The 15,092-nt window shown below is 40.5% G+C and overlaps 1 protein-coding gene across 1 annotated transcript in view; it reads right to left on the bottom strand.

Moving 5' to 3' along the window:
- The window catches only part of EGFLAM (EGF like, fibronectin type III and laminin G domains), a 75,264-nt gene extending 60,583 nt beyond the window's left edge, over nucleotides 1-14,681 (bottom strand). The window contains exon 1 of the mRNA XM_088534388.1: nucleotides 14,588-14,681. Coding sequence (XP_088390514.1) covers nucleotides 14,588-14,675 — 88 coding nt within the window. The 5' untranslated portion in view covers nucleotides 14,676-14,681. The remainder of the gene's footprint in view (nucleotides 1-14,587) is intronic.
- Between the last annotated feature and the right edge of the window lie 411 nt (nucleotides 14,682-15,092).

Here is a 15,092-nt window from a genome sequence, read left to right as displayed (position 1 = left end):
TGAGAACTGTGGAAAATGTGAAAATGATGCTGTTGCATTTACTTCTCTGTGTACAGCTATTTAATTTACTGTTTATCCATCTCCTAGGTTCTGTACTTCTAAAAATATACAAAACATACTAAAACAACGAAGAAGCTAGCAAGCAAGTTCTCCATGTGACCTAAAGAATATGTGAGTCCTCTCCCTCAGATGGAGAGCATTTTACTATTAATTTTACTATTATTTAAACCTCTGTATCTCAAAAACACATCAAATTAAAAAGATTAAAAAAAAAAAAGAATCTCACTTCTATTTATCACAGCTGAGAGATTTCTGAAAATTAAGAATGACCATGTGTTCCTGCTCCCTTTTACTTGTCCTGTGTGAGAATTAAGACTCCACCTGACCCTTGAAGAGCATTGGCAGCATGTCAGGGCAGTCTCAGAATACATCTATACTAGTCAATGAAATGTGGCCAACATCCTTATGTTCTCACCCTTATGCAGCCAACAGGCAAGGAATGGCCTTGCTGTAAAATTGTGTCCATCCTACTGTGCCATACAGTGAGGTCCATATTGTTAAAGTCCCACACTCTATAATCAGGATAGACACGTACAAACCACATACTTGAAACAGTTTCTGCCTGCGGCAGCTTCTCCATCACCTGAGGAAGAGGGGGAGGATCTGCTGCGAGAATGCTAGTCAGCCCAGGAAAATGTGTGCCAGAGACCAAGAGCAACATTGTCATACAGGCAGCAAGGTACCAGAGCCTGGAAACATTCCTCAGCACTATTTAACTCCCAAGCTGTGATGCAACTGGCACTAGCAATCCTAAGAAGAATTAGCTTGGATGTCCAAAATGAACACTGTGGTTTAAATTAATCCACGTCCCCAGCTCAACCTCAATGGAATCAGGAAATCTCAGAAGTAACTGCTTCAGGTAGACACTTTGCTCCAAATATTGCAAGAAACTTGCTCTCATATATTCAGCCAAGTTTCTTCTTCAAACCAGTCATGAAATGACCCCCAAATCTTCCTACAGTCATGAATAGTGATGAATATTTCAAATAATCTTCAAAACAACTACATTTCTTATGTTCACAAGGTTCAAATCTGAGTCACTTCAGAAGAGCTGAATAAAGCTTGTCACATTTTCCTGTTTCCACTTTAGTGGAAATTTCTCAACAGGCCATGGCTATGGGTCAGCAAAATGAAACAGCTGTCTCATTATTTTATTTTTAAATCTCTGTGGGTAACTCTTAATAGGTAGTGATCAAAGAACTTCTTATTTTATAGGTTGATGTGTCTCCTATCTCACAAAACAAAGGAAATTTACTGTTGAAATGCTGTCAACTTATGTCATAAAATGATGAATTAGGAAGAAAGGAAAAACTCATAAGAGAATTCAAACTATTTCTAAAATTAAGTTTTCAAACAGAAACTTTTACAAAAGAGAAAAAGAAATCCTTCAGTCTTCAGATTGCTTTTGTTTCAAACATTACTTCAGTTCATTAACTAATGGGAAAAAATCTGTTTTAATGAAACGGAATTTCACAATATTAAAAAAAAAAAATCAAGAGGAGATTCTGTCCTTTCCTAGTGCTAAAATAAAGTATATTATGGCCTGATCACTGTCTCACTGAAATAATGGTGAAACTCTCATTTGTAAAGCACCAAACATTGATAGGGGCTTTTTTCCATTTTCTTCTTCTTACAGGCTGAACTAGATTATGTAAACACCACAGGGGAATGAGGACAGCATAACAAACCAAAAAAGGTCAGGAAATCCTAAATGAAAAAAATGTGCCATCTTTTCATCCCTTTGAAGCTTTTTCCAACTCCCACTGCTCAGCAGCAGTATGTGAGAAAGCAAGAATCTCCCAACCACAAAAATTACGGAAGACAATGGCTGCATCAAGAAGTTTTCAGACGGTCTCTCCCTGTTGTGCTTGTGCTGCAGCATCAAGCTCCTGTAAAGTTTTGCTAATGCCATGTACAGCATCTGCTTTCTGTCCAGGTAAGTTTAAGGTGACTTATCACCAGAGTGTTTATAGCCCAGGATAAAAAGCAATAAAGAAAGCATGGCCTAGAACCCAAACCACTGGGCATTACTGCATGCAATACTGGGAATCCCAGTAAAAATGAACAGGCGCAATGGCAGTAGTCACTCTGTCTGCTTTCCTGCTTTGCCTTGGCCCTGCAAATTGGAAAAGAGAAGGGAAGAGGCAAGCATGGGGAAGAGAGGTCCCATTCCTTGTATTCCTTGGGTAAGGTGATTATTCAGGGCAGGGTTCCAGTTCTGGAAAGAAAAGACAGGGAAAGAACCTTTTCCAGAGAGAGATGCCTGTTTCCTAGTGCAATGACCAGTTGTTTTGAAAGTTTATGTGCAGAGGAGAAAAAAAGATTTTGTAATGGATTTTTTAATGAGTTAGACACGGAAAAAAAATCTACCATACTAACTGATCATAGTTATCCTGGAACAGCTTTTGTGGAATTCCCAATGCTAAAGGTTATTAAAAACAGTGTAGACCATTATCTGTAAGCAAAGGTCTAAATTTATACCTATCCTGGACTTAGTGAAGGGGAACAGACAGGGTAATCTTTTGTTATCTTTGAGAGTCCTTCATGTCTTTGATTATTACAGATTGGGAGCTGGTCTGCCTAACACAAGTACATAAACTGAATTTGCATTTAGACACTTAGTGGAATATTTCTCCTAACACAAGTGCCTTACTGCCCTGGCTAATGGAAAGAGGTAAATGGAGATGCCTTTAAAGGAAAGCTCCACAGAGGCGCTCTGGCTGCATAACTTCAGGTGTATTCCTGAAAGCCTGAGCCAAGATCAAGTGCTCATGGCCCTCAGCAGACACGCACTTAACCGGTCATAGTCCCAGTGCTGCAGCCTGGCTTCCCTAATTCATGAGGTCTGTCTGCAGCACGATAGCACAGTCAATAGAAAAGGTAGTTGGGTCTTTATTCCCTGTGAATCTGCTACTCAAAGGCTAACATCTCTGTGTTCAAGACTACAGGCTACTTCTGTTGTGATATTCCCTATGTGTTTGCTTCCCATTTCCAGAAGCTGCATTTTTTTTTTCCATTTTTCAAATCCCATCTCATCTGCTGGTGCACCAGTTTCCAAACAGTTTATAAAATGAATAAAATGAAATAAAAGTTGCTGGAAGATTTAAAATAGCTTTAGAAAGTAGTTGTAAATCAGCAAAAATGTTTTAACATGTCTATACAACAGAGGAGGACCAGCTGGAAAAAAGCCAGCAATCCAACCACAAGTGCCAGCGTGCTGGTGGCATCCTTCCTGCCTCATCCCGCTCGCTTGTTTTCTGCATTGCAACATCCAGTGGCAGTGAAGAAAAAGCAACCAGGTTATAGGGCAGCAGCTAGCAAAGAGCAGAGACTTTGCTCACTGCTACACACAGAACGTTTACCACATCTGCCTCAGGGAAAACAGATCATGAAAGCTGCAAACGAAACTCTGGACCTGGGAAAACTTGCATCATTTAAGAGTGCCATGGAGCAGAAGTAACAGCTCATGGACACTGAAATGGAAAAGTCTCATCTCTTGCCCTGCCACCTCTCCACTTCCCCATCTCTCTACCTCTACCTTCCCATCCCAACTCCTAGGGTTCTCTCTCCTCTTTTGCGCTGACTCAGATGTTCATCTGAGCTCATGATACGAGAATTCAACTCACTAATGCCAGAGGAAAAAAAAAAACTTCTCTTTTCTCCTGGTTAAGTATCTGAGACAGTGAGGAGCTGAATGGAATGGGATGAGCTCCAGGGACAGAGCAAGGCAAGTGACAGGACAACATGGCCGCTTGAAGTGGGAAGATGGGACAGGGAGCCTTTCCAAGATGACATCTTGCTTCAAGCCTTAACCCTTCAAGTTGCAGGCCGCAGGAAGCTTTCTGTGTGAAACCACTACTCACTATTAAGCACACCAAGACCCTAGTACTTGTTTCAGTTTCATTAGCCTTAAAGCTTAAAAATAAATTAAGCAATTGACTAGCTTTCTTGTCCTCCAGCTCTTTCCTTTTATAATATTTTATTACAAGACCCCCCTTTTGTCAAGGGTACAAAATAACACACATATCACAAACACAGGTAATATCCTATGAGGTTTTGAGTAATACTGAAGAAGATTTCTTCATGCTAATGATATGTATAGTATGAGAAATTCTGCATTAAGACACACAACACTCATGCTGCTATAAGAAGAAACCTGAAAAGATTAGCCAAGTTGACCACCCAGTATTTAAAGTTCATAGCAGTGTCTTATGTATATGTACAGTATTAAGTAGGTTATTACTGTTCTGAAATGACAAAAAAGAATAAAATTCAGCTTGCCACTTTTTTCTGACTGTTCAACACAGCTAAAAGCTTTTGTATTTACTACCACAAAACAGTTTTGTTTTATATGTGTGTGTATATATACATACATATATAAAATCCTTATTTTCCAATTTTATATTGTATCTATATATGCATATATGTATATAGATATATTCTATCTATATACATATTTTATATGTGTATACATTTGTTTTATACCTATATAGATGTATTTTATCATATCTATAGATACAGATAAAACACACATAAAAAAACATTTAAAATGTCAGGTAAATAACTTGAAAAGTCCTTTTCCCATCCATCAATATAATTTGAGAGTATATTTTTCTGGAGTTAGCTATCCAAAGTTTAATATCTTCAATAAGAACCATGGCTATATTGTTCAGGCTACTTGAAAAATGTTTCTCTTAATGTCTCTTAATCTCTTTGCTCTATCTATGACAGTTTTTCTCTCTCAATGTTTCTCTGATACAAAACATTAAACTCTTAAAGAAACATTTAACTTGGTATAAGAAATAAAATACAAGGGTATCTTTTAGAAAACTGATGCTATGTCAGATAGAAAATTCCTGCAATCATTGTGCACACACATAGATACTCACAAAGATTAAAGAGGACAGAGCAGAGTGTGTGATGAACAGTAAAAGTGCAGGCTGATGATAGGACACACAGCATCTTGGCTTCACACAATCCCTCCAAGTTCTCCCTAATTATTTTGAAGCTGATTATTGATGGACACACGCATCTGGGCATGCACCAGAAACTGCAACAAAAAGGAATGTCCATCCAGGTTAGTGAGACCAGAGGTTTAGGCACAGGCCTCATCAACAGTTTCACCACCTCAAACTCTGTACAGAATAGAGTTATACCCCACAGAACAACTTGGTATTGATTACAACTAAAAGCAAATGTCTGATTTCTCTGTACAAAGCAGAGAGGAGTTATAATTGTACAGCTGCTGTTATCAATCGATGGCAGTATGGTGAGCAGCATGAAGGAGGCTAAAGGCAAGTGCTAAAGTACACCTTTCAAAAGCAGTTTTTGGCATTTCACAAAATCACCTAACGGTTGAGGTTGGAGACACCTCTGGAGCTTATCTAGCCCAAACCCCTGCTCAGAGCAAGGTCAATTACAGCAAGCTGTCTAGGACCATGTCCAGCCAGGCTTTGGATATCTCCAAGAATGGGGACCCCACAATCTATCTGGGTGACCTGTTCTAGTGTTTGACCACTCTCACAGTAAACACATTTCTTCCACTGTCTAAATGGAATTTTCTGTAATTCAGGCTGTGTTCATTGGCACTTGTCCTGCCACCGGGCACCTCTGAGAACAGTCTGAACCTGTCTCCTTCCATCCCACCGTCAGGTATTTTTATCCCTGAGCCTTCTCTCCTTCAGGCTGAATAGTTCAAGCACTCTCAGCCTCTTCTTGTCTATCAGATGCTCCAATCCCTTAATCATCCTCATGACCTTCGCTGAGTCACTCCAGTCCACATCTTACCTGTACTGGGCCATTCAGCACTGGACCCAGCACTCATGTGGCCTCTCCAAGACTGAGTAGACAGGATCACCTCTCTCAACCTGCTGGCAATGCTCTTCCTAATGAAGCCCTGGGTGCTGTTGGCCTTCTTTGCTGCGAGGACACACTGCTGGCCCATGTTCACCTTGTTATCCACCAGAATCCCCAGATCCTTCTCTGCAAAGATGCTTTCCGGCAGATCAGCCCCTCAGTTGCTACCAAAGAACTGAAACTTGGCATAACCTTTTTTGAATGGACAGCTAAAGACAAGATTGTGTGTCCTATTTTTAAAACATAAAAATGGGCCTCTTGAAGCTGCATAATGCAAAACTAAAGAATGAAACCTTAACTTCGAAAATGCAGATATGAGGCTGAATGTTTTCAAAAATCCTGCCACTGTTCTGAAGGAAGACATGACAAATCAAGAGGCACAACGGAACTAGAAATTTGAATTTTGGTGTTTCTACCAGACTGAAATCTAGCAAGCTAATAACTTTTGCTATTAAGCCCATGCCAAAGCTTTTGTACTCTGGCAGCAAGGTTTATTTAGATGCTACTGTCCAATAATTTTACACTGACTGCAGAAATTAGCACAAATGCAACTGTGATTGTATTGAATCACAGTACTGAATCAGAGAGGAAATTTGGAAACTTTTCAAGCAGCAGGAAATTCTTCTCAACAAACAAGACAACTCCGCTCCTCCCTACAAAACAGGACAACTTCACTATCTTCTGCAGCCAATAAGTCTCTCCTTCCATTAATAGTGTCAATAGAAACCACAAAGAAAGCTCTTTGTATCTATTAGGTGAAAGAAAATGTGTTTTTTAATCTGAATCACTTCGCTAATCTAGTTTAGGACACAGCTGTGTATCTAAAGAGCCAGTAAGATGCAGCGAGAGGTGAAAGCAGGGAAAATGACTGAGAGATTGAGGAGCCTCTGAAATGTTACTGTCAGAGAAGTCTAGACATGGAAACATATCAGCATAGGTAGAGACCAGTTACAAAAGAGAACAGCAAGCAGCTTGGACACAGGTTTGTTGTCCATGAAGCTAACAACCTGCTGCTCCCAAACCTTCTCATTACATTCCCTGCTCCACAAGTACATCACTTCTGCAACTTGCAGAGTCCACCTTATCCATACCAACCATGCACTTCTCTCAGCCTCTTCAGGGGGGCTCCTCCTGGCCACAACCAGTTCAAAGGATTCTTTATGTTTCTAAACATTTTTAGGTGGTGGCTCATCCTTTGTCTTGTAGTGACTTTTGCCCACATTCCTTCTTTCATCCTCATTGTAGTTACTAAGTCTTACTACTCCACAAATGAAAAGGCTTTAATGTCTTAAATTCATTAGCACATATATGAAGAAAATTGTAATTGTTGAGCATATAGTCAACAACATGGAGTTCACTGTAACATAGTGTTGACATTATGACAGGTCAATTAAGATGAAAACAGTAACAACCTGAATGAAAAAACAAGGCAAAGGCGTCTGCAGAACTTGGTCTCTGTGTACATGGCTGGGTTACCAGCTGTAATTCCACCATCTCTGTAAACAGTTATCTTAATAAAAAAGTTTCCTTATTTTTAGAAACTCGCTGTCCTCCCCTGTGACTATCTAGAAAGCAGGATATGAAACAGACCTACCATTTCTGCTCCAAGCAACACATTCTAGCTTCTGCTATCCTGAGTTAAATCACAAAAGTTTTGGTTGGTCATAGACAACAATTTGCAGATTAATGTTTCACCTATTTGTTGTTTTCTAAAATGAGCTTCTGATTGAAGAAGATCTATGAATTTGAGGAAAAATATCTATATTTATCCTATTCATTTTTTTCAGAACCTTTTTGAGCTCAGCAACTTAAAGCCAGTTCTGTTTTAGAACTCTATATGTGGAATAATACCTCTAACACATTAAAGGAATTAGAATGATTTCCGTATTTGAAAGCAGCATGCTGAACATTCACAATATGCTCCTTCCCCTCAATTTTAGAAAAACAACTCAAATTGCAGGTTTCAGATGTGCACAGGTGTTAGATATTTGACTATGCCATCATTTTCACAGTTGCCTGCAACTTTTAATGACTGTAAAAATTGAGAGAGGGATGAAGGATAATTTGTCTTAGGATTCTTGCAACCCTAGAGATCTTTGCGTTTGAGATAAGGGGCACCAGTTCTCAGCTGGTGTTAAGAAAACTGGAACTGTTCTTAATTTGACTCTCATATGCACCAGTACTTTTTAAAAATTTAATAATTATAAGGTAAATTGAAAAATACCCATCCACCACATATTCTGCACCTGCCATTCTGTGATACACATATGTTAGCACCTGGATGTGATACACATATGTGAGCACCTGGGTCTCACCTAGGTCTAAAAATTATTTTCTAGCATGCTTGAATGAAAGACCTTTTTAAGAAAACAAATCTTTTGTCTAATAATATAGTCAGAGAATTGGTAAGAGAAGAAGTGGTTTTGTTCATAGCCCAAAAGCAATCCTGTTTCTTCTGAATAACAGTTCCCTGGCTTGGTATTATGTGTGTTTCTCTTTTATTTGATGCTAAAATCCTGATGAGCTGTCTTCATGAGTAGCCCTTGCTCCTGGGGGTAATTACATGGAGCTCAGGAGAAGAATCCACTTGAACTTATGTATTTGACACTATACACTTTTTGCCTGAGAGTTTTATGGATCATCTCACATTGTATCATTAGCTGGGTTTGATTTAGCTATCTGGTTGAGATGGAGCTTTCCCCTCTAAGCCTTCAATTTTCAGGGGCTTATGCCTTTCTGAAGCAGTAACTTTTGAAGATGAATTTTACTGTTCTTGTTCTCAACTTAGTGATAAACGTTTTCTGAAAAGTCTGGAAAAAAATATTCACCTCTCTGTGATTTGAACATTTGCATTGAGGAATTGTGGAGGTGGGAAGGTTGTTTTATGCAAAAAAAAAAATCTTCATGTTTAAGCATTTTTACTGAAAGTAAAAGACAAAAGGACATCATATTATGCATGTCTTTATACAAAAGTATTCCCTTTCAACAAGAAATAATTTTAAAGAACAGGTACTTGTTCCCTTTTTTTTTTCTTTTCTCCAATACACTATTTCCAATACACTATTTCTCCAATACACTATTGTGTATTTACACAATACACTTTCCTCTCCAATACACTATTCATTTGCACAGACAAAATTTAGGAAATTTCATTCAAAATCATGTAGCCTACCTGTCTCCCTCATGCTTGTGCTTTAAGTGCTGGATCACAGACCACTAATACATGATCACTAATATGTCGCTGAACAGTACACTCTAATATTTAAATAAATCCTGTTTCTAATAGAAAACTTGAACTATCTACTAATACAAAATGAAACAATCAAATCTGCAAATACTGATTCATGGTAATTTACTAGCATTTTTGATATTTTTGATAACATTTTTAATACGAGGAAAAAACTTTCTATTAACCACTTGCTTTAGTGTTTCACTTAATCTGTGTTATAAAAAGTCTTCAAGCAACTCTATTGGTTATAGGGTTTTTTTTGTTTGCTTTGCTTTGCTTTTTGTAACACTACATAAAACGATACAAGCAGAAACAGAACATAATGTTGAGCCCTGCAATAAATTTAATCTGAAGAATACGAAACTCCCCAGTATACTCTCATCAGATAACTGATGAGCTTATGGCGGACTGAAGAGATGTCACCACTCACATCTTCTACTTTAAGTCAAAGTGTATTCTCCTGCTCTTCAGGAAGCTTTTTGGGCAAATGATGTTTGGAATCCTTGTTATTAAGTTTAATGTTACGAATGTAAATCTGCGCATTGGGTATGTTCATATCTAATGAAATGCATCCACCAGCGTGTGCCCTGGCTACTGCAGTGTCACAGTGTTTTCTAGAGAATAAGAGAGGTTGTGTTTCTTTCTTGCAAAGCACATGAAGATTCAGAGACCTCCTCCTATGCAATATTACTAAAGTTGTACTTTGCTAGCAGCCTTGACTAAACTTGGAGTACAGTTTTGCTGAGAACTATATAGAAGTCCTTTTACAATCTAATGTGGCAAGCTTGGGAAAGGATAAAAGTGCCAAATCACTCTAAGTTCATTTTAAAGATGGAAAGCCTGGCCTGGAAAAGACTGGCAAACACTCAAAGAACAAGTCTATGGCAGCAATAAAGATATCCAAGTCTCAGCCTTGACTCCAAAATGACCTCTCTTCTCCAAAGCATCATTGGGAATTTCCAACTCTGCTTTTGGCATAATCTTACCAATATTGAAACTTTACCTTTGTGAGGAATGGTGTAAGTTTTGTAGCCAATTCACGTTTGGAAATGCCCTTTAAGCTTCTGCAAAAAATATCAAACCTTGCACATCCAAGATGTTTTATGCATGTTTTATATAACAGTTTTGGAGGGAACATTTCCTTTTACAGAGGAAAATAGCAATTTCAGGATACAAAGAGCAGGAGGAGACATTTTGAAACAAACAAGATTAAATAAAATTATAAGACATACTTTGAAATGAGTGATTAACAGTGATATACTAATTAACAGGCTAAAGTGAAATAATCCAATGAGTTCTTAGCCATAATGGTATCTTCTGCCCTAGAGGGAATGGGAACAATATTCCTATCTCTCAGAGAAATTTGTCATGCAACGTGGTGATGAGATTGATGAATATAGGCAGTAATAGCACCTGAATATTGGCTCAAAAGTTATGATTGCAAGTCCAGTCAAAACAAAAACATCAGTGTTGTGACACAAGTGACACTCAAATATGATAAACAACAACAAACACATATATCATTAATGTATGTTTGATTTTATTGGTGTTTAAGTCATACACTACTGTTTTCTAATAGTCCACGTTTTAGTGCGTGTCTGAAAAAATAAAAGAATGATACTAATGTTCCCTCAAATAAATAATTCACATCTTTTTTATTAGTTTTAGCTCATAGACATACACCTTTGATGCCAGTTCTGCAGCCCTTATATTAAGAATCATTCAGGCTTAGACTCATTTCTTTTCTCATAGGTATTTCAAACTCAGGAGAAGATCAGCCTTATCCTTGCATGCTTTACATGTAGAATTTATTGTGACAATGAATTACAACCCATTCTAATGTTGTTCCCCAAAATTCATAATATTTAAAAAAACTAAAACCACCTTTTTCCCACCCAAAAGACAGTAACATTTTCCATGTCTACAGATATAATTTTTCAAGGTAGCTTGACCTATTTTAATATCTAAATAGGGCTAGATTTCCCAAAGTGTTCCATATCCAGCAGCTCTTATTATAGGCAGATTTTCTAAAGAATTCAACTATCTCAGTGCCAAATTCTTTGGGAAAAAAAAAGTAGTTTAGTGTAATGCTGACTTCGGGACTGGGTTCTTTTGAAAATCTGGCTCTGATATTGAGCAATGCACTCTCATAAAGGTCTGTCTCTAGCTTTAATTGCACTAATTCTTCCAGCACTAACATCCACAAAGTCAGTGACTCTGCCACTGTGCACATCTGTGACACTGATTCAAGCTAGGAAATTCAATTGTTTATTTCTATTAATTGGTAATCATTAAAAAAAAAACTCACATATGAATGCCTTATTGTTTTCTGTGCAGATCAACCTGATACGCGTAATGTCTGCAGGCCTTTGGATTTCAGTATTTACTCTCTGTTATAAAAGAAAGTAACAATGTAATACGGTGCAACAAGTTCGTGCCATGAACATTCATGGCCAATCAGATTAGTGGTCAGCTCTTTCCCCTGTATTTCTCTAAAATCACAGAACCATTAAAATTCAATATAATTGTATTAGTAGCAGTATTACACGTAAAAGATATAGACTTTTCAGCAATCAGTTAACTGACACATGAATCAGAAGCAGTAAAAGTCTGTGGCTTTGCAGAAGGCAAAAGCAAGAAAATCATTTGAAAGAAAGAGAACAAGTGCCAGGTTCTTCTGGGAGCAAAAGATTTAGAGAACCCCAGACTAATCTCTTCCCAACTATGGTATTCACCATCCGGTGTCTAAAGATTTGTTTTAAGCCCTTCCCAAAGTGTCTGTCATCCCATTTCCTTGTTTCCAGTGAGGGCATCACACAACTGTAAATAAATGTTCAAATGAGTTTAGCAGTCTTCAGGGCGTTTTGATTTTAGCAAGACAGTTTTTGTTGCTGAACTTGAATTTAGCAAGCTGTATTTGTAGTAATTTTACAACTCATTTTAACTTCACAAACAGATTTCCTTCTCACTCCACCGCTTTCTTGGAACTACAAAACAGATCTTTGCAAACCAAGTCCCAAATGAAGAAACTGGGAAAAATGGAGCTGTATTTGACTACTGCTTTCGCTTTTGACCCACAGGACTTCCCAGTTAGCTCCCGTTATTAAAGATAAAGTGGTTTCATCACTTTTCTCTCCATGTGATCCATTACTTGCACTTCAGATACAGATCCTGTATTTGGCAAGGGCAAAGTGAAAAACTTCCACACCTTTCACTATCCTGCATCCTCTTCACCTGTTATTTTCTGACTTGTGAATAAATGATAGTTGCCTTTCATTGTTAATCATGGAGCATAAAAAACAAGGCAGAGATTTTCTCAATGTTTTGAAAATGACCCTTCAAAACAGGGACTCAGGCACAGGGTTCTTGGAAACCCCCAATTCCAGTAGCCTTTGGCAACAGGTAGCTGGGAGCTACACACTGCTGCACAGAAACTCCCTTCTGTTTCTGCAAACAGAAAATGCACAGCTAAGAAAAATAATGTCTATACTATGTTAGCATATTAATTCTCCTTTTTCACAGCTCTATAAATTATTTGTTTCTGAGTTAAAATATTTTAATACATAGGAACACACCATTCTGCTGTGATCAGGGGAAAGAAGACCAATATGTTAGTGGGATCTTTAAAAATACCTACAGGTTCCCATCCCCAAATTTGTTTATCCAATATTTTAATGCAAGCTACTAATCATCTCATTCACAACTACTACCTATTTAATTTCCTCATGTACTTAATAGTAGCTATTACGATAACCAAGGATCATGGGACTAGATCCCTAAGAGGCAAGGTCAGACCAGTAAAATTAGCCATCTGTCCAATAAGGGCTTTAAGCTCAGATTCTATTTAAGTATTAAGCTTCCAACTGTGGAGACATGTTTTTCCACCACAGGAGCAAGAGAATGTACAATATTGATTCTGAAACATGGAAAAAAAAAAAAGTTTTAACAGTGTTGTAAAAATACAAAAAAGGTCTGATCCTACAAACATTTTGTCAACTGAGGAAAAAAAGTACTAGTTAGATTTTCAGTTCATCTGATTCACTCTGATCTGTGCAATGACAGTGATAAAAATCAGTGTTGGCCGCAATGATTTCAAAACATGGTTGCACGTCTGGGACCGTCTCAGACATAAGTACTTTCTGATCAGTGTTTAAAGTATGTAAAATGTCAAACCTCATCATATACTGTGTCCAGCTCATGGTTCATACCACATAGGCTACAAAGGTTGTAAAAGATGCTCAAAGTCCAGGCCTTTAACTTTTGACCATTAAGGAGCATCTATCAGCTTGATCAACACATAAAAATCCTATTGGCACCATTGGGAATGCCCCTGTAGATCAAAAGTAGTGTCTAGTCAGAGGAAATGCACTGAAACCCAATCCTGAAGTACCCCAGGTAACCTATGTAGGTAGTTACTTATGTAACTGCATTGCCAACTAAAACTTCTACCTAAATTGCCACTTCCCTAACCATTTTATTTCAGGATATGCTCCTGTATGCTACCTAAATCACTACTGTGCAAAATGCACAGTACTGTACTGTACTGTGTACATGTACACAGTAGAGTACATGTACTGTGCAACGCCATAGAACCAAGAACCATCCTGCAGCTTCAGCTGGGAAACCTCCAAATGACAAGAGAGCTTCACCTGACCCTTTCCTCTACTCAGGCAGCAGCGCAAATCAGCGGCTACTGCCCACCCCAGAGAAACCACCAAAATGTGCAACAAATACTCCTGCAACAGCAGCAGCTGGGTCTTGATTTGCAACTTGAACGTCTTGGCCAGAATGGGAAAGAAAATACCAGGGACCCTATTCTGCAACGTTGTTTCTTTAACAGTTTATTTCTAAGTGTATTCTCTAAGTAAAAATAAACATAAGTAAAAGCAGCCTCTTGGAGGGGAAGGCAGAGATACTGTGTGCACACAGCTGATGCAAACTCAGGGAGGAAGCCGCACAGAAGACCCAAGCCCTCCACAGCACAGGGATCCAGTGACCCGCGGAGGACACCGCATACGGCGCAGTTCGGCCTCGGCTCACCCAAATCCCCAGGCTCGACTGAAGCGACAGCAGCACAAGGCAGCGGGTGCTGCTCGGCGCGGCTGCCCAGGGGTGCTTGCCCGTCTCGGGCAGAGCGAAGGACCGGCCCCTGCGCGCATCGCCCGCCCGCGCAGTTTTCCGATGGCAGCAGCAGTGCAAACAACACTGATTACAAACAGTGATAACAAACAGTGATAACTAATAACTAAGTTACGGCCTGGGAGACCCTACCGGCTCGGGGCGCCGCCGGCCGCGCCGACAGCTCCGCGCTGGCCGCGCTACTTTTAAAGGGAACTAAACTTTGAGAGGCTTGGTCTGAGCACGGCGCTGCGCAGCGCTGCCCGCGCAGCCCCCGCAGCGCAGCTCCCGGCGCCCCGGTGCGGCCCCGGTGCCGGTGCCTACCTTGCCTGCGCGGGGGGCTCCTCCGCGGCGCGGCCGCGCAGCCGATGCACGAGGCGAGCAGCAGCAGGGCGAGGCGCGGAGCCTCCATGGGCGCCGCCTTCCCCCCGCCGCCGCGGGCCTAGGGGCGCCTATGGGGCCGGAGGGGAGCGGGGCCCGGCCCGGCGCTGCGGCAGCCGGGCGCGGAGCGGGGCTGGAGGCGGGCGCGGAGCGGCCGCGCTTTTAGACGCGCGGGGCCGGCACGGGCGGAGCGGGGCAGGCGCCGGCCGCTGATGGGATTACGGGCGCCGTGGGGCGGGGGGCACGGCGCCTCCCCCGCCACAGCCCCGCCACCCTCGGGGCCGCCCCTGCCGGGTGTCCCCGGGCCCTCGGAGAAGCCGTGGGGCGGCCCCCGCCGCCCCGTCGCCCTCCCGGAGAGCTCCTGCCCGGGGCGGCACTAGGGACCCACTCGCCTCGGTGCTAATGGCCCTCGGGTCGCCCCATGCCCACTACCCCTAGCCTGCTGCCT

This window comes from Tinamus guttatus, unplaced genomic scaffold, assembly GCF_059628265.1.
Source record: "Tinamus guttatus ecotype Peru unplaced genomic scaffold, ASM5962826v1 Tinamus_guttatus_pri_ptg000549l, whole genome shotgun sequence".
Lineage (NCBI taxonomy): Eukaryota > Metazoa > Chordata > Aves > Tinamiformes > Tinamidae > Tinamus > Tinamus guttatus.
This window is presented reverse-complemented; position numbering and strand designations above follow the sequence as displayed.